The 18,905-nt window shown below is 39.5% G+C and overlaps 1 protein-coding gene across 6 annotated transcripts in view; it reads left to right on the plus strand.

Moving 5' to 3' along the window:
- The first annotated feature begins 4,682 nt into the window (after positions 1-4,682).
- The window catches only part of SMAP1 (small ArfGAP 1), a 175,162-nt gene continuing 160,939 nt past the window's right edge, over positions 4,683-18,905 (plus strand). For 3 of the 6 annotated variants that reach the window (XM_025991140.2, XM_072735149.1, XM_072735153.1), the window contains exon 1: positions 4,811-5,157. In XM_025991140.2, the coding sequence (XP_025846925.1) occupies positions 5,040-5,157 (118 nt within the window). In that variant the 5' untranslated portion in view covers positions 4,811-5,039. Of the gene's footprint in view, positions 5,158-18,905 lie in introns of all 6 variants that reach the window. The other 3 variants (XM_025991141.2, XM_072735158.1, XM_072735155.1) reach the window with 3 other exon arrangements.

Here is an 18,905-nt window from a genome sequence, read left to right on the forward strand (position 1 = left end):
CCCTGACAGCTAGGTACTCTATGTCCCTAAGTACTCCCCTGCCCACCACCTTTCTTTTTCTTTTTCTTTTTCTTTTTCTTTTCTTTTTTTAAAGCTATTAGCAAAAAAAAAAAAAAAAAAAAAAAAGCTATTAGCATTCATTTCCTAAGGACGCCAAATCACCTTTGGCTTCAAAGGAACCTGTAGTCATTTAGTGGCTCTGATCTCACCTCTCCCACACACATTTTGGACACTTACCTTACACTCTACAGTTAACTCTAGCCATGCTTTCTACCCCTGTACCTATGTTTTCTTTCACCCCCTCTCCTAACCTTTCTCATCACTCCCTCAACATTTTACTGAAATGCCAGATAGTTGCAGCTCCTGGGAAGTCTCATCAGATGATTCCTCTTCTCTTGTTCTTGATCTAAAGGTAAACAATGAACTGTACAGACCCATGACTGCATGTTGTATGTGTTCTCTACAACTGAAATCATTGACTTTTCCAGACATTTGGCATTAATGTTCACTCTTACTTTTCAGAAAGCTTTCCTACCATGGCCTCTGGTTCTCTTCCTGGCCATACTTTACCTCTTTTCTCAATGGTTCACCTTTCTCTTTTCACTCATCATTTAGCTGGCAATCCCCAGAGTTTTGTGCTTTCAACTATTTTCTTTTTTGTCTACATGCTTTCTCTATAGGGGGAATTTCATTGACTCTTATGGGTTGTATGACCACTTAAATGTAGATGATTTCCAAATGACTTTCATCAGCACTAACCTCTCTCTAGAGCTTTAGAAGTAGAAATGCAAAATCCTATTAAACATATGGAAATAGATGTCCTATGGATACGTTAAACTTAACATGTCCTCAAGTAATCATCTTTTCTCCTCTGGCCCCCAAACTGAACTCTCCTTGTGTTAGTGGCATCACCATTTACCTGTCTCCCCACTTAGAAACTTTGGTGTTATTCTCACCTCCTTTCTCTCCACCCCCACATAGAGTCAGCTGCCAAATCTTGCTGCTTTTAATTTTAAGACGTCATTTGACTTTGTCTCTTCCAAGCTCTATGCTATTCCAAGGGCTTAAAATAGGCCCTCAGCATATCTTCTTTGGACTTATTGCAACAGTCCTGTCTGCAATTTATTTCCCAGATCCCTGATAATATTTTCCCCCTCCATATTCTCCAGCCTGCCATTATAGTTACAGAAACAAAGCTAACCAAATCTTTTCTCTGTGTAAAAGCTTCTCCTGGCTCAATATGCCCATGGGGTAAAATTCAAACTAGGTAGGCTGGTTGTAAAGTTGTTAACCTCCTGCCTTTGTTCTACCTCTCCATCTTGCTTCCTTTCCTTCATGTTCTCTATGCACATCCTAGGTTCCTCTTGCCTCATATTCTCACTACTGCCAGCACATAATCATGTTTTCAGAAGTTGATGTGTAAATACACACACACACACACACACACATACACTTGATATACATGTATATCTCAAGATATTCTTCTTCCTCTTCATCCTGATCCCCTTGAAAAATTCCTGCATGTATTAAAATCAAGTTTAAGCATCATGTACTCTGTGAAGAGTTCCCCAATTCTTTCAGGCTATTGATGTTCTTTTCCTTTTGTTCCCAGAGCACTTTGTATCTGCTGCAGACTTTCCAGTGTGGCTTTTAATTGTTCTGTTTACATGTTTGCGTCTCACGTGAGAGTGTAAGCTTCTTTTTTAAAAAAAATTTTTTTTTAATTTATTATTTATGATGGTCACACACAGAGAGAAAGAGAGAGAGAGAGAGAGAGAGAGGCAGAGACATAGGCAGAGGGAGAAGCAGGCTCCATGCACCGGGAGCCTGATGTGGGAATCGATCCCAGGTCTCCAGGATCACGCCCTGAGCCAAAGGCAGGCGCCAAATCGCTGCGCCACCCAGGGATCCCGAGACTGTAAGCTTCTGATTGCCAGAGAACAGATTAGAAGTTGTTTAGTGAATATTGACAAATTAATGCATCATTGTTTTCCTCCCAATATGTTTTTGGTATCAGTCTTTTGTTGTTGTTTATTATTTTAAGATTTTATTTATTTACTTATCTATCTATTTACTTATTTATTTAGAGTGAGAGTTGGGGGAAGGGTAGAGGGAAAGGGAGAGAGAGAATCTCAAGCCGATTCTGCACTGAGTGTGGAGGCTGATGTGGAGCTCAATCTCAGGACACTGAGAACACGACCTGAGCAGAAATCAAGAGTCAAGATGCTTAATCCACTGAGCCACCCAGGTCCCCCTGTTTCATTCATTCTTTTACATCCTTAATAAAGTCAACTCAAACTTAGATTTTTAATAGCCTCGATGATGACCATCTAGAGAAGCCCTGTTCAGTAACATAGCCACTAGTTACATGGGGCATTTGTGTACCTGAGGTGTAGTCAGTCCAAGTTGAAGCAAGCTGTAAGGGTGGAATACACACTGGATTTTGAAGACAATAGAAAAACAGAATGTAAAATATCTCACTAATAATTTTTAATTTTAACTTAACAATTGCTCATATGCCAAATTTATAGTATTTTGGAAATATTGGGTTAAATAAAATATATTATTAAATTGCCTGTTTCTTTTTTCTGTTTTTAAATGTGGCTATGAGAAAATTTAAAAGTATATGTGGTGTGCATTATATTTCTATTAGATAGTGCTGTACCACTTTAATCATGTGAAACATTTCTTGGTAGTATGCCTATCTTCTGTTTTTTCCTTAATTCTTGTAGTGGTAAGCAGAATTTCCTGGGAAGGGAAGAAACACTCAAAAGTGGTGTTTATTAGCTGGTATTTTTGGACTAACTTTCCCAAATTTGCCTTTTTTTTTTTTCATGCTACTATCCTATTTGGAGACTCTGCGGGTTTTTTTGTTGTTGCTTTGTCAAGGCACATTGCTTGTCTGGTTCCCCAGAACTTCTTTAATTCTGTTGTACTTCACTTAGCCTTATCTTTTACTCATCTTAAGTAGTATCCCTGTCTGTTAGCCTGTTTTCTGAGCTCCTTTGTGATTTTGTGCATGATGCTCTTGCTCAGTATCTCCTTCCTTGGCCCCCATCTAAATCAAGCCAGTCTTTAAGATGTGGCTTAAAAGTTCTATGTCCCATATGGTGTTTTTTTCTGTTTATTGGAACTCACTCTGATATCCTACTAGTTATTGTCAGAGCCACACAGTTTAAGCTCTAATTTGTTCAATTCAGCATTCGATTGAATTCCACAAGCATTTTTTTTTTTTAAGAGAGGGAGGTGGAGGAGAGGCAGAGAGAAAGAGAGAGAGAGAGAATCTTAAGCAGGCTCCATACCCAGCATGGAGCCTAAGGTAGGGCTGGATCTCACCACCCTGAGATCATGACTTGAGCCAAAATCAAAAGTCAGAGTTTAATTGACTTAGCCACCCAGAAGCCCCATGAATTCCACAAGCATTTTTGAGATCCTGTGCCAAGAGCAGGGATAGGTGAGCATGAGGGTCACCTTTATGCAGGACCTAAGCTAGGCATTGGCAGTACAGAAAAATTTAAGACACAAGGCCCTAGCTCATTGCCTTTCTTAGCATCTGCTCCACCACAGGCAAGGGCCATGTTTATTCTGATTACACAAGCCTCATATGAGAAATTGCTAATAAGCCATGATATGCCAAACCAGTCAAATAGCCTCACTCAGCGTTCAAATCCCATGAGTCCAGGTCGGGAACTCTGGGTTCTAATTAAAGATCTTCTTTCCCTAGGTTTCTTTTTCATGCATTAAAGATCACTGTTCATATAGCTTTTTGTTCAAGTGACCACGCCCAGGATTTGCCTTCGTGGCCACACATTCTCCTCTTTATGAAAGGCCTATGGCAAAAAAAAAAAAAAAAAAAAAAAGAAAGGCCTATGGCCAGGGGTCTTAGACTCTGGAGCCAGACTGCTTTGGATTTGAGTCTCAGCTCCTCCACTGAGTAGCTGTGCAGCCTGGGCAAGTTACTTAACTCTGCCATGCCTCATTTTCCACATCTGTATAATGGGAATAACATCACAGGGTTGCGATAAGGGTTAAAGGAGTTAATGGTTCTTGGCCCTGAGTAACCACTCAATAAATGCCAGCTCTTAATACTTGTCACTACCAGGCTATTGCTCTCCCCCAAAATGTTAAGGGACTATCTTGACTACTTTATTCCACTTGTGTCTTCCAACTTGTAGGATAGTGCCTGTTTCAAAACTGCGGGTGAATAAACACGGAACGAATAAACGAATGCACTCAATCACTCTATTTCTGCCATTCCCAATGTTGAGCCAGCAGGAGCAAAGGCAAGAAAGCAAGGGAAAGTCAACTCTTTTTTTTTTTTTTTTTTAATTTTTTTATTTATTTATGATAGTCATACAGAGAGAGAGAGCGAGAGGCAGAGACACAGGTAGAGGGAGAAGCAGGCTCCATGCACCGGGAGCCCGACGTGGGATTCGATCCCGGGTCTCCAGGATCGCGCCCTGGGCCAAAGGCAGGCGCCAAACCGCTGCGCCACCCAGGGATCCCAAGTCAACTCTTTTTAAAGGTTTTTCGTTTGCCGGGTGTTACCCGAGGCCTTCAGGGTTAATCCCGTCTCCAAAGTGGGGAAGCCCACAGCGGGCAGAGCGGAGTAGCTTCTCTCGGAATCACCCCCCGCCCCCCCACCGCGAAAGGCCTAACGCACTGAGCGCCGCAGGCCGGCTGCCCGCGAAGGCCGGCGCATGCGCAGCGCGCCTAGCGCCCGGGTTCCTTCCTGCGGCGCCACCCGGAAGCCCCGGCTCCGTCTCCCCCTCCCCTCCCCCCTCCCCTCCCCTCCCTCGCCGGCTCCGGCGGTGCGTGCGGGGCCGGCCCGGCGAGGAGGCGGGACACGTCGGCGCTGCCACCGCCGCCGCCGCTCCTCCTCCAGTTCCAGCTGCCGCCGCCGCCGCCGCCGCCGCCGCCGCCGCTTCCTGGGCTGAGTCGCCGCGGTCCCGGCGGCTCCAGGTGTGTCCACACAGCCCAGCTCCCGCCCGAGTCCGCCGCCGCCGTAGCTGCCCCGGGCTCCCCGCCCCGCTGCCGAGATGGCGACACGCTCCTGCCGGGAGAAGGCTCAGAAGCTGAACGAGCAGCACCAGCTCATCCTGTCCAAGCTGCTGCGGGAGGAGGACAACAAGTACTGCGCCGACTGCGAGGCCAAAGGTAGCACGGACGTCGCCGCCCCTGGTCGGGGCCTCCTGCGCCCGGTGACCTTCCCGTGGCCGCGGCGCCCGGGGCCCGAGCGGACGCCGCGGCTGCGCCCGGCCGGCCCCGGCCCTGAAGGGAGGGGGGCTCGGGCTCCAGGGGCCCCTCACCTCACCACAGGCGGCGGCGGGGTCAGGCCCGTGGGCGCCGGCCCGGGCCTCTTCTCCTTCCTGGCCCCCGGGCAGAGCCGGTGCCAGCGTCACGATGCTCGGACCGTCCCCAGGCCCGGGGCCAGAGCCGGGCCGGGAGCGCAGAGCCGCGCGACTGGCTGGCCAGTGCTTGGGCTGTGAGGGTCGCCCTTCTCCCGCCTCAGCTCGCAGGTACCTCCGTGGGTGGGGCCTCCCGTAGTCTCGGTCTCCGCCTCGCCCCTTCCCCGGTGACCACGGCGTCCCCCTCGGGCCCCGACGCCTCGTATCCCAGGTGGAGCCCTACCTGCCTGCCCACCTGACTGCCTCGTACCGGGCTTTTGCTGCTTTTTGACAAAGGGTATGGTGGACCTTTTTGGTGGGTTGGAGTTTTTACCGAGTGAGACCATTGGGGAGGGGTCTTTAGTAGTAGTAGTAGCAGCAGCGGTAGTAGTAGTAATATTTTATTAGTCCGGATGTTAGCCGAAATGAAGAGGAATTTCATTATATGAGTCTCTTGGACTGTGGGCTTATGTTCCTGAAGCTTTTAATAATTAGATTGTTTCTGACCAGTTGATTTGGGAGAACATGTGGACGTTGGCTTCTGTGGCCCCAAAGCGTTAAAGGTGCGTTTTTTTTTTTTTTTTAAAGATCCAGAGATTAAAAAAAAAATCGTAATTTTAGTTAGTTCCGTTGGAGGGCTTCTGCTTCAGCCTTTAAAATAGATACACTATTTTTAGCCAATATGTTTGGGTTTGGAGATCTGATTTATATCTAATGTCTTATAAGTAATCTCATGAGAAAAATGTTTCAGATTTTTTTAAAACAAACTTGCGTTTTGGGAAAAGATCTTCCTTATTTGTAAATTGGTTTGTTTATTCGGTGAAGAATAGGTAGTTTTCCAAAGCAGGAGTCGGTCTGAGAATGTCATTTAAGATTTCTGTTTTTTGACTTAGACTTTTCTTGAAGCTTTACTTTTCCTCCTCAATAGTATATAAATGAGTCACGTTTCAGTAGGCTGATAATGTTTGATTAGACTAAGCCACACAGCATCAGCAAGTCGCTTCAGTGCCATACACCCTAACAGGTACCTGATTACTGGAAGATCATGTGGGAATACTGTAACTAGACCATTTTAAGGAGCACTTTTCAATATTATAGTAACTTGACCTGCCCAATCTTAGATATCCTGTGTAACCATTCAAGTGATGAGTTAAAAATGCCTGATTATTATGATAATATTTCTTTACCTGATACTGATTATGTGTGTGGTTTTTTTTGGGGGGGGGACACTGTTCTGTATTGAGCCTCAATTACTCATCACTGCACCAGTAAAACGCTGAAAAATGGGGCCCTCTAAAAGGCCGGAAAAGGAAATGAGCTGCATTTTGGGTAATAAGTAATATGGTTAAAAAGAGATGCTAGTATATATTAAATCTCTTAAAAATTGAATAGTAACAGTTTCAGTAAGTACTTTCATTAGTTATAGAAATAGGTGAAAAATAATTTTTGTTTGAATTTGTCCCCGAACTTTATAAAGTCAGACTTTTACTGATGCGTCCTAAAATAATTTATAGGTTTTGAAAAATCCATTATGTGCCATATGGTAGCATTTTCATTCTCATTTTTTGAAGTGAGGAGAGGAGAATCATGTACTTTTTAAGTTAGAACAAAAATTTTATTCTAGCCGGAGGAAAAGGGAGCTTTAGTTTTGTTCGCTTTTGCCACTCGTATTGCCACTGAGGTCCGTAGATACATTCTGAATGAATGTTTTTATTTTGGTTTTGTTTGATCTTTTGTTTGTGGGTTTGTTTTTGAGAAACATAGGAAAGTGGAAGAGAGTAGTATCCAGAGTTTCAGGATGCATTGTGATGGGCATGAACTCCAGTCATGATTTGGAAAGATCATTAGTTTTTTCCTTGTTGCTACTAAATCTCAAATAATATTAAAATGATCTTCTAAATTGTTTGACTGTTTTGTCTTGATCTTCCAGTAAAAAAAAATCACTACGTTTAATTAGTTTATTAGACTTACTCTCATAGTTGCAGTCTTTGAAAAATTTGACATGATTGGGGCCATTGGTAGAATTAAAATTCTGTAAAATTTTTGAGTCTTTGATACAGTCGAACCCTATTGTAGTCGAACCCTATTGTAGGGCTCTCTTAGTAGAGTTCTTTGCTTGTTAGATGAGTTTAGAGTCATTTTTATATATGCCAGGTGACATAGTAAATGTAGTTAGTAAAATTCCAATTAAATGTATTTTCAAAAGACATGCTACAGGTCTTATTCAGCAGCTCAGCTATTATAAAGAGGTTCCATACTGTATATATGTATTAATGTTTTCTTTACTAATAAACTACATTAAGCTTTTCGTGTATTTTGAAGCTGTTTCTTAGTTAACGCAATTTTCTTTTCTTTCAGAAAATACTTCCCCCACTGCTCTTTGAGAACATGTACCAAAGACCAAAGCCTAGGGCTAAAGATTACCCTGTTTTGTTGACTTATAATAATAGTTGGCAAAGTTATATCATTTGAATTTTGACATTTTCTTACTGAGTCACCAGTGTGTGTTTTCCTGAATTGACATTATTTAGGAAGGAAGGAGAAAAGGATGGTATAGGTGCCAGTTTCCTGATCATGATCCTACACTTACCAGATCTGTTGAGCAAATGGAGAATAAGAACAGGCAGATGGAGCTGCACTTCCTCTCCCTGGCCTCATTTGTGACTCTGTGGGAGTTTTAATGCAGTTCTATTGGTTATTAGTTGGTGGCACTTTATGGAGCAGTGAGGATTTAGAGCCCCTTGCTAATCTAAAGTTTAGTTTTTAGTATTTAAAGTTTCATTCATGGTTAATACTAGCTTTAATTCTGAACATGAAAATGGGTCTCTTGCCCAGTAAGTTTTGGGTAGTCAAAAACATAAGGTTTTTAAATGCTTATGGGATTGTTTTGTCCCACCTGTCTTGATATTAAGAGGGCAAACTCCTTCCCCAGATCAAGCACTTATTTCTTCATTCCACAGATCTTGACTTGAGGGGACACTGCTAAGCACTATTGGATTATGGGGCTAAAAAATTAGTAAGATCTAAATGAGTTTATTTAGTGAGTACTGCGTTTGCAAATGTGTAATACCAAATCAATATACTAAGTATTACAACAGTGGTTGTAAGAAGTACTTCCTGCTCTACTTATTTTGGGCTGCTATCCCCATTGCATCTGACTTTTGTCTGTCTTCATAGTTCCTAGAATGCTGCCTCAAGGCCTTTGCACATATTGTTCTTTCTGCCTAGGATGCTCTCTAACAATTTTTTGCCTGATCAGCTTTACGTACCATACAGTTTCTCCTTAAATGTCTCTTGAAGGGAAAAGATTCTCCCATATTAAGTTAGGCTTCCCTTTATATGTATAAGACACATCCTAAATGTTTTATTACACTTACTACAGTTGTAGTTAAACATTATTTGAGTATTTATTGGGTAATCTGTTTCCCTATTTAATTATAGCTATAAGAGAGAAGAGACCTTGTTTGTCTTGTTCAGGCTTGTATCCCCAGCCCTCTTCGCAATGTGGTAGGTTAATGTAACTCTTGAATGAATGAGTGAATGAGTATACAGAGCTGACAGCAGGCAGCAGGGTATGTGGAAATGGGTTCACATGGGCATGTGGAGTGACTCTGTTAGGAAATATTCATGGGTGTCTTGTTTGTGCTAGGTTCTGAAAGTGGAGTGGGATTTCAGCAGATGGAGAAGGAATCAAAGGGCACAGTTAGCTGCACAGACAAGGTACAGGTGTATAAGAGAACATATGAGGTTTCTGTGTGGCCTTTTTTGAGTAAGCTTTCTCTAAGCATGATCAGATTTGATGGTGGCAAATGAGGAAGAATTGAATTGGTGAGAGATTCCAGGCATGTCACCTAATTATAACAGTAGTCTGAGCAAGGGTGTAAGGATCGGAACTCACCTAATGTCATTGTGTTGTAAGTCGGGGTATAGGGCAGGAAACAGAACCACTTAGCTACTTGAAAGAATAGAGTGTTTACATTGGAAGGGCTGGAGGAGCAAAAATCAGTGAGCCACTCCTGGAGTAATGGTTTCGGGGCCATATACTAATAATACTAATACTAATACTAATACTAATACTAATACTAATACTAATACTAATACTGCTACCATGACTACCACTACTGCCATGGCTGCTTCTCACCCATGAAATTGGTGAACTGATGGGGGAACCAAGACTATGGTTACTGCATCCATTCGATGTCTGTTAGACAATTTTGTCAGTTGCCCTTACTGTAGGAAGATGGCGTTTGTTAAACTTGTACCTTCCACGTACAAATAACTTACAGACCTATATCCAACGCTTTGCCAATCAGGGGAGTCTTTTAGCTTTCTAACCTCTTCAAAACATAGAAACATGAAGAGAAGGTTGTGAGACTCAATCTGAGAGTTCAGTACAAGGCGGTGAGGGTGGAGAACATTTTCATTAAGTATTTGATATTTAAGAGTTCTTGTATAAACTTATTTTTAAAGTAATTCATCCTGGGATGCCTGGGTGGCTCAGCGGTTGAGCCTTTGGCCCAGGGTGTGATCCTGGAGTCTCGGGGTCAAGTCTCAAATCAGGCTCCCTGCATGGAGCCTGCTTCTCTCTCTGCCTGTTTCTGCCTGCTCCTTCTGTGGCTTTCATTAGTAAATAAATAAAATCTTAAAAATAAATAAAGTAATTCGTACTAAAAAGTAAAGTTCACCTTGAGAAAATGATGTTTATGATGATGTTGATGCTTGTGGGATAAATACATATAAACAAAATCTGTGATTATAATTTAGCTAAAGAGACCTGCTGAGATGTGTAGGTGGCTCAGTGGTTGAGCGACTGCCTTTGGCTCAGGGCGTGATCCCTGAGGTCCTGGGATCGAGTCCTACGTCGGGCTCCTGCTTCTCCCTCTGCCAATGTCTCTGCCTTTCTCGCTCTGCGTCTATCATGAATAAATAAATAAAATCTTTAAAAAAAAGATTTGTAAGTTTCCCCCAAATGCTAGCCTTCAGTTTGATTGGGTCTATTGTTCTTATAATTCTGCTGATCTTGAGGTTTTCTCTGATGATTATGTGTAGAGCCCTGGTGTCAGAGCTGGAATAGAAACCACTGGTCTCTCTCTGACTCATCACTTTAATACTTAGGCTGCATGTTTTGTTCCCTTCCTTTTTTTCCTTCCCAATTATTTTTATTAGTAATTTTTTAAAGATTAAAATACTCTTTCATTACTTGATTTCAATACAAGGTATATATAGCTCTGTACCAGATATATCAGATATATACAACCTTTATTGACATATAAGGACCTGAACCCATGCTTTCTTTAAGGCAGAGTCAAATGTTTGACATTCTAATTACATATTTTATAAACTCAAGCCTTTTCCTACTGTTGTTACTTCTATGGCTACTGCCTTCTCACTGGATAAAGTCAACTCACTTTTCTTTCCATTTCTCAATAGAAGAGCAAAGAAACTTGTTTGTTGACTGCCTTACATTCTGACCCCTGTAAAGAACTGATTTAACAGATAATATAATTTTGTTGATTAAATCAGTATTTTCTGGGCATTACAAAGATTAAGTGTCACATCAGATACTGTTGTGTGTTCTAAAAAGTTTTGGGTATGGTCCACAAACTAGTTAGGGATCTCAATAGACATGAGACAATGATGCATTAAATTCTAGCCTATATTAAGACTTTATTTATTTATTTATTTATTTATTATTTTTATTTTTTTATATGTAGGCTTTAGATTCATTAAAAGTTTAGTGATGAGAAAGCTCAGTGTGACTTGGAGAAAGTAGGAAGGAGAAGAAGAAGGTTAAGTTTAGAAAAACTTGAAAACTTCAAAAAAACAATATTACATGTTTATACAGAACTTATATGCTGCTTTCTTCTTGTCAGATGATGTTGTGATACTTCACATACATTCACTTATTTAATCCTCAAAACCACTTTTTGTGGTAATATTATTATTCCACCTTACAAGTGAGGAAACAGACATACAGAATTTAAGTAACTTTCCCAAGGTTATACAGCTAAGAAATGGTAGAGCCAGGAATTTCTTCAGTAACAGAAAAAAATTTTGGATGGCTGCTATATTTCAGGCATTCTAGGAGCTGGGGAGGAAACAGAGAACAGGTAGATGAGGTCCAAGCTGTAAAGAATCTACTAATCTGTTAGTTTGTTGGAAGCAGGCCTGGCTTGCAAAGTTGACCCTTGAGGAACCTGGGTTTGGGGAGGATCTCGCTACCCTTAAGTGATGAGTCAGTCAGTGTGTCTTAACTGTACAGTGTGGTTTATGCCAAATGCCTGCTTTCCTTCTGAGAGTCTGGAATTTCCATACATACTAGGCAAGGGTCCCCACCTTGCCCCCCATAGTCTAGACATCAGGTCTCTACTCAGATTCTAATGGGCAGTATTTCACATTTGTCAAAAATCATTACTGAGCCAGTTAAGTGTGTCTGGTGCAACTTCACCAGAAGAGGACACCTGAACATTTGTGCCTGTTTTCTCCTGTACTTTGCTCCATGCACCTTTTTTCTTTGCTAATTATGCTTGGTATCCTTCTACTGTAATAAATAAATTATAATGATGAATACAACTGTATTTTGAGACTTCTGAGTTATCAAATTACCAAGCCTGATGCTGGTTTTGTGAACCTTTCAACACATTTGATAATATGTATTTTTCTCCAGTATATTGTGAGAGTATGTTGGAATATCAGTGTATCTTGGCTAGCTCTCGAACCTAACCTATCAGCAAGGGTATAGCTCAGAGAAGCTGGTATTTTTAGCATTAGAGGTAATTCTGGCCTTACTGGGATGATATGGAAGGTAGGCATCTGGACTCTAGAATCAGGATTTGAATTTAGGAAATCTAACTCTAGAATTATAAACTGCATGTTTGATGGCATGAAAGATAAAAGGCATGCTTTTGCAGTTGAAATTTTGTGATTGAAGAAACTATTGTTGGGGGCTGCCCTGGTGGCTCAGCGGTTTAGCACCGCCTTCAGCTCAGGGTGTGAACCTGGAGACCCAGGATCGAGTCCCACGTCGGGCTCCTTACGTGGAGCCTGCTTCTCCCTCTGCCTGTGTCTCTGCCCCTCTCTCTCTGTCTCTCATGAATAAGTAAATAACGATCTTAAAAAAAAAAAAAAAAAAGAAAAACTAATGTTGGGAATAGATTATCACCTTAAAGCTGACAATGTATTTCTCAGAGATGTTATTGCCAAATATGTTCCAGCATGGACAGTGTCACTGTCTTAACTTACCTCTTTGCTTTTAATAGCAGAACTACCATAATTTCGAAATATTGACGTAAAGCAGAGGTTTTTTTTTTTTTTTTTTTTTTAATCACTAAACTTTATCCTACATATTGAATCTTTTGACAAATCCTTTAGAGTTGTGTGTGTGTTTTATTTTTTGGTCTTCAATATAGCTTCTTTGCTTTTTTGTTTTCTCTTTCTGCATATCTGTTCTTTGGTGAGTTACTGATTATCTACCATAGGAACAACTTAGTAGAATTGAAGGACCATTGACCTTGATTAAGTTAGTAAAGGTAGGTTTGAGTCCAGCCTTTGCCTCTTGACTTATTCGTGACTGGTTGTCCCTGTCCTCAGTGAGCCTTACTGCAAAGATTTATTTCAACTCTAATGTGGTTTGTGTTCTTTTCTGTCATGTTACTTCTGTGTCAGCTGTGTCAGTATTTACTGTTATTGTTAATTTTTTAAAATTGTATTATTAAGTGTTTATATTTTAGGGCGTTATTGAACTTTGGGTCATGGTTGAACCTATATACTTTTTAAAGGTTTTCACTGATGACTTAGTCTTATCTGAGCAGATTTACTTGATATTATCTTTGATTATCTCAAGCTTTATCATATATTTCACAAGAATATTCCTCATAAATTGGGGCTCCTTTTGTTTGAAACTTTTTCACTTTAATGCAAGTAAGATAAAAGGAACTACCTTCTTTAGTCATCTACTAAAGCCATATGTTAGGACTGTAGACCCATACATTTAGTCATACATAGTACCATACATACATACTATCTAGTCATACATAGAACCATATAGAAATTTTAAAAATTTCACTTAAAATAGAGCTGTGATAAGATGCTATTGGAAATATGTGCTAATTTCATGTTCATGTACATTTTGAGTGGTAAATGTGAGGACTTTGAGAGTCTAAAGGGCAGGGAATTATAAGCCTTCTAGTAATTCTCCATTCTCTTTGCACCCTCCCTCTCCCCTCAACAATTTTTGGTCTCCCTTTCACAAGAGATCCAAGTGATTGGTTTTAGGAGTGATTGATGATAGACTTTCAGACATCTATTACTGATCTTTTGTAAAGAGTGCATTTCAAGGACCAATGATCAGCTTGAACCCAAACTTAAAAAACATAATAAAGGGGATTTTCAAATTTCTGTGGGAGGTTATATTTGGTATAGCTTTATCTTTCAATATAAGAACATTGATTAAAAATTATGATTTAGTCTAGGTTAGATTTTTTTAGTTCATGTATTTCCATTCTTGAAAGTTGTTTTTGATATAAGGTTGATGGTGCATAGTGTCAAAAAACCAGAAGTATGATTTTTGAAGAGAAATGATCACTAGTATATTAATTTCCTATTGGTGCTATAATAAATTATCACAAACTTAGCGGCTTAAAACAACACAAATTACTGTTTTATAGTTCTGGAGGTTAGAATCCAAAGTAAGTCGTAACTGAGCTAAAATCAGAGGTCTTCCTTCTGGAGATACTAGAGGAGAATCTGTTTCCTCATCTTTTCTAGCTTTTAGAATTCATCTTTGATGTTTGCTTCATGTCCCCTTCCTTCATCTTCAGGTCTCTCTGCTTTTTTGTGCTTCCAGCATTATATCTTCTGTAGCTCTTTTAAGGATGTTTGTGATTACATTGGGTTTACCTGAATAATCTAGGATAATACCATCTCTATGTCCATAACTTAAACACACTTGTAAGTGTCTCCTGCCATGGAAGGTCACATATTTGCAGATTAGAGGAATTAGAACACGGACATCTTTGGGGATTACTATTCTGCTTGCCACAAGTGGATTTGTGATAAAAATTATATATTGAACCTAGATTTTTATCACAGGTACTGCTCTGGATGGCACTTAATATGGCATAGGATGGTGAAGTTAATACATTGCAAATTAGTCTTTCTTACAGGATTTATTTAAAGATTTTATTTATTTATTCATGAGAGACACAGAGAGGCAGAGACATAGGCAGAGGGAGAAGCAGGCTCCCCTGGGGAGTACGATGCAGGACTCAATCCCAGGACCCCGAGGTCACAACCTGAGCCAAAGGCAGATGCTCAGCCACTGAGCCACTCAAGTGCCCCCTTACAGAAATTATTTTAAAAATATATGCATGTAAGAGTCATTTCACAGGCTCTTTGCATCACTTTGATTTATGTAGAAAATCTTTAGAAATTTACCAAAAAAGATATTACAATCAATAATTGAGTTTCATTAAGGTTAATATAGAAAGATTAACCATTTCTGTATACCAGCAACAAACAACTGGAAGTTGTAATGAAAATTATTTACAATAGCATAAACATATGAAAACTTGGGGATAAATTTAACAAAATGCAATCAAGATTTGTATACCAAAACTTACTAAAGATTGCTGAGAGAAATTTAAAAATACATAAAGAAATGGAGAGAGATACTATGTTCATGGATTTAGAGGATGTAATTTTTTATTTTTTAGAGAGAGAGCTGGGGGGTGGAGGGGCAGAAGAGAATCTTAAGCAGTTTCCATGCCTAGCATAAAGGCAGACATGGGACTCAGTTTCATGACCCTTAGATCATAACCTGAGCCCAAATCAAGAGTTTGACACTTAACCTGCAGAGCTACCCAGGCGCCTCTATCAGGTGCCATCTTTATGTCAGTTCTCTCCAAATCAGTCTGTAGACCCAACATGATCCTAGTCAGAATACTAGAAGATAGTTTTGTTGAAACTGACAAGCTGATTCTAAAATTACAAAGAAATGCAAAGAAGCCTCCAAAAATCTAAACAATTTTGAAAAACAAAAAAGAATATTGGAGTTTTTATAAAACCTGACTTCAATAGTTATTATAAAGCTATTGTAATCAAGGCAATGTGGTATTGGTGTAGGACAGAAATATCAATAGAACATAATAGTCAAGAAGTAGACTCATGTCAAAGATCAGTTAATTTTTAACAGAAATGTTAAGGTAATTCAAAAAGGAAAGGATAGTCTTTTCAGTGACAACAAAAGAATGTATTATGACCATTATCTCACACCATGTACAAAAATTAGCATGAAATGGATAATAAAACTAAATTTATGAGCTAAAACTAGCTCATAGAAGCTCATTTAGCTTCTTCCAGAAGAAGACATAGGAGAAAGAGAAAGCCTCTGGGTTCTTGGTTAAGCAAAGATTTCTTGGGTAAGACACAAAAGCACAATCTATAAAAATAAAATTAAGAAATAGACCTCACCAAAATTATAAACTTTGCTTTTCAAAAGATAATGTTAAAATGAAAAAGAAAATGATAATTGGAAAGAAAATATTATATCTGATAAGGGCTTTCTTTTAGAATATTTAAAGAAATATTATAATTTAGTAAGATAAAACTTGAATGTTCATAGCATTTTTATTCATAATTGACGGTGGAAACAATTCAAATACCCACCAGTTAGTAAAAGAACAAACTGGTACATCATACAATGGTATAATATTTTGCAATATGTTGGAGCAAAGTAGTGAGACAGTAACATGGATGAATCTTAAAGATGTTATGCTGAGTGAAGAGATCCATACACAAAAGACTATATGTGATTCCAGTTATGGAATTCTAGAAAGGTAAAACTTACAGGGACAGAAAATAGATGGGTGGTTGCTATGGCTTGAGGGTGAAGGTGGTTTGCTATTTTTTAAAAGTAAAATGCTGTACCAGTATATTTTATTCATTATTGTTTTGTTCATTATTCATCCATTTGCTGTAGATTATATAGCAGTTTCTCAGTTATTTTATTTGGATCTATGCAATATATCCACTACTAAAGTTATTTTGCTTTTCCACAAAAATGAAATTAATAGTCTGAATAAGAGTTTGCAAAAGCAATATTCTTCTTGGTAGTGGCTTAAAAGATGATGGATTCTTGACTGGTGCCCTTTTTTTGGTCAAATCTTTTTTTTATTTTTTGTTTTTATTTTATTTTTTTATAAATTTATTTTTTATTGGTGTTCAGTTTGCCAACATATAGAATAATACCCAATGCTCATCCCATCAAGTGCCCCCCTCAGTGCCTGTCACCCAGTCACCCCTCCTCCCCTTCTGCCACCCCTAGTTCATTTCCCAGAGTTAGGAGTCTCTCATGTTTTGTCTCCCTCCCTGATGTTTCCCACTCATTTTTTCTCCTTTCCCCTTTATTCCCTTTCACTATTTTTTATAGTCCCCAAATAAATGAGACCATATAATGTTTGTCCTTCTCCGATTGACTGATTTCACTCAGCATAATACCCTCCAGTTCCATCCATGTCAAAGCAAATGGTGGGTATTTGTCATTTATAATGGCTGAGTAATATTCCATTGTATACATAAACCACATCTTCTTTATCCATTCATCTTTCGATGGACACCGAGGCTCCTTCCACAGTTTGGCTATTGTGGACATTGCTGCTAGAAACATCGGGGTGCAGGTGTTCTGGTGTTTCATTGCATCTGTATCTTTGGGGTAAATCCCCAGCAGTGCAATTGCTGGGTCATAGGGCAGGTCTATTTTTAACTCTTTGAGGAAGCTCCACACAGTTTTCCAGAGTGGCTATACCAGTTCACATTCCCACCAACAGTGTAAGAGGGTTCCCCTTTCTCCACATCCTTTCCAACATTTGTGGTTTCCTGCCTTGTTAATTTTCCGCATTCTCACTGGTGTGAGGTGGTATCTCATTGTGGTTTTGATTTGTATTTCCCTGATGGCAAGTGATGCGGAGCATTTTCTCATGTGTGTGTTGGCCATGTCTATGTCTTCCTCTGTGAGATTTCTGTTCATGTCTTTTGTCCATTTCATGATTGGATTGTTTGTTTCTTTGGTGTTCAGTTTAATAAGTTCTTTATAGATCTTGGAAACTAGCCCTTTATCTGATACGTCATTTGCAAATATTTTCTCCCATTCTGTAGGTTGTCTTTTAGTTTTGTTGACTGTATCCTTTGCTGTGCAAAAGCTTCTTATTTTGTTGAAGTCCCAATAGTTCATTTTTGCTTTTGTTTCTCTTGCCTTCGTGGATGTATCTTGCAAGAAGTTACTGTGGCTAAGTTCAGAAAGGGTGTTGCCTGTGTTCTCCTCTAGGATTTTGATGGAATCTTGTCTCACATTTAGATCTTTCATCCATTTTGAGTTTATCTTTGTGTATGGTGCAAGAGAGTGGTCTAGTTTCATTCTTCTGCATGTGGATGTTTTTTGGTCAAATCTATTGGAATACTAATAAGTACTTTAGAAACTGTGAAAATTGCTGGTTTAGCTTTTTGTTTTTCTTGAGGAGTTGTGTTATTTATCTATAGCTCTGAAGTTCCTTATGGCATCTTTATAACTTAAGTTCTTCAGTGCCTTTAAAGTGCAGTATTTTCTGCTAGGCACTGTGATAATTTATAGGGAACAAATCATATATAGTCTGTAGACAAGTTTGTCATATTATTAGTTAAAAGAATGCCACATAAGTACTTTTAGCTCCAGGGAGGTGTACAACTTTTTGCCTCTATGATACTGGGATATTTAATTCTGAGACCAGTGACTCCACCTCCTAGGACTTGGAAATCATTATTTGGGGGAAATTCAAATCAAGAAATCTCTGATTTTTTTTTAAAAAGATATTCATTTATTTATTTTAGAGAGAGTGCAAGCAGGGAGAGATGCAAAGGGAGAGGGAGAGAGTCTCAAACAGACTCCCCACTGAGTGGGGAGCCCAATGCAGGGCTGGATCTCACAACCCTGAAATCATGATCTGAGCCAAAACCAAGAGTCACACAACTTAATTGAGCGACCCAGGTGCCCCAGGATATCCTTGATTTTAATGGCTTCATATTTAGCCAAAATGAGTTATAAATTTTTATAACTTTTTTTTTTATAAATGAAGCAGTGTTTTCTCATATTTGCCTTCTACTAATAATTCTTTTGCTGTTGTTGAGTAATATAGTTTTGATCTCAAAAGAGCAGTCTTTTTCCTGAGATTAGTTTGCCCCAATCTAGGGTTCATGTTAGGTAGTAAGACATATATTTGAATAGATAAGTCAGGACAAAGTTGTGAATTATATTTGATGGCAAACAGTGGAGCATGAACTTGATCCAGTAGATAATAGGATCCTTCACCGATGCACTGTATTTTTGTGAAAAACCAAACTCTGTATACTGAGTAAAACAAAGCAGAAAGATGATTTTATTATAAGGCATTTGCCCTGCAAGTCGGGAAAGTGAAGGCTATGGGAGTAATGGGTTCAGAGTTGCTAGCAGACTAAGAGATTTTTATGGGATAAATATAGAAGTTACTT

Source organism: Vulpes vulpes, chromosome 1 (assembly GCF_048418805.1).
Source record: "Vulpes vulpes isolate BD-2025 chromosome 1, VulVul3, whole genome shotgun sequence".
NCBI lineage: Eukaryota > Metazoa > Chordata > Mammalia > Carnivora > Canidae > Vulpes > Vulpes vulpes.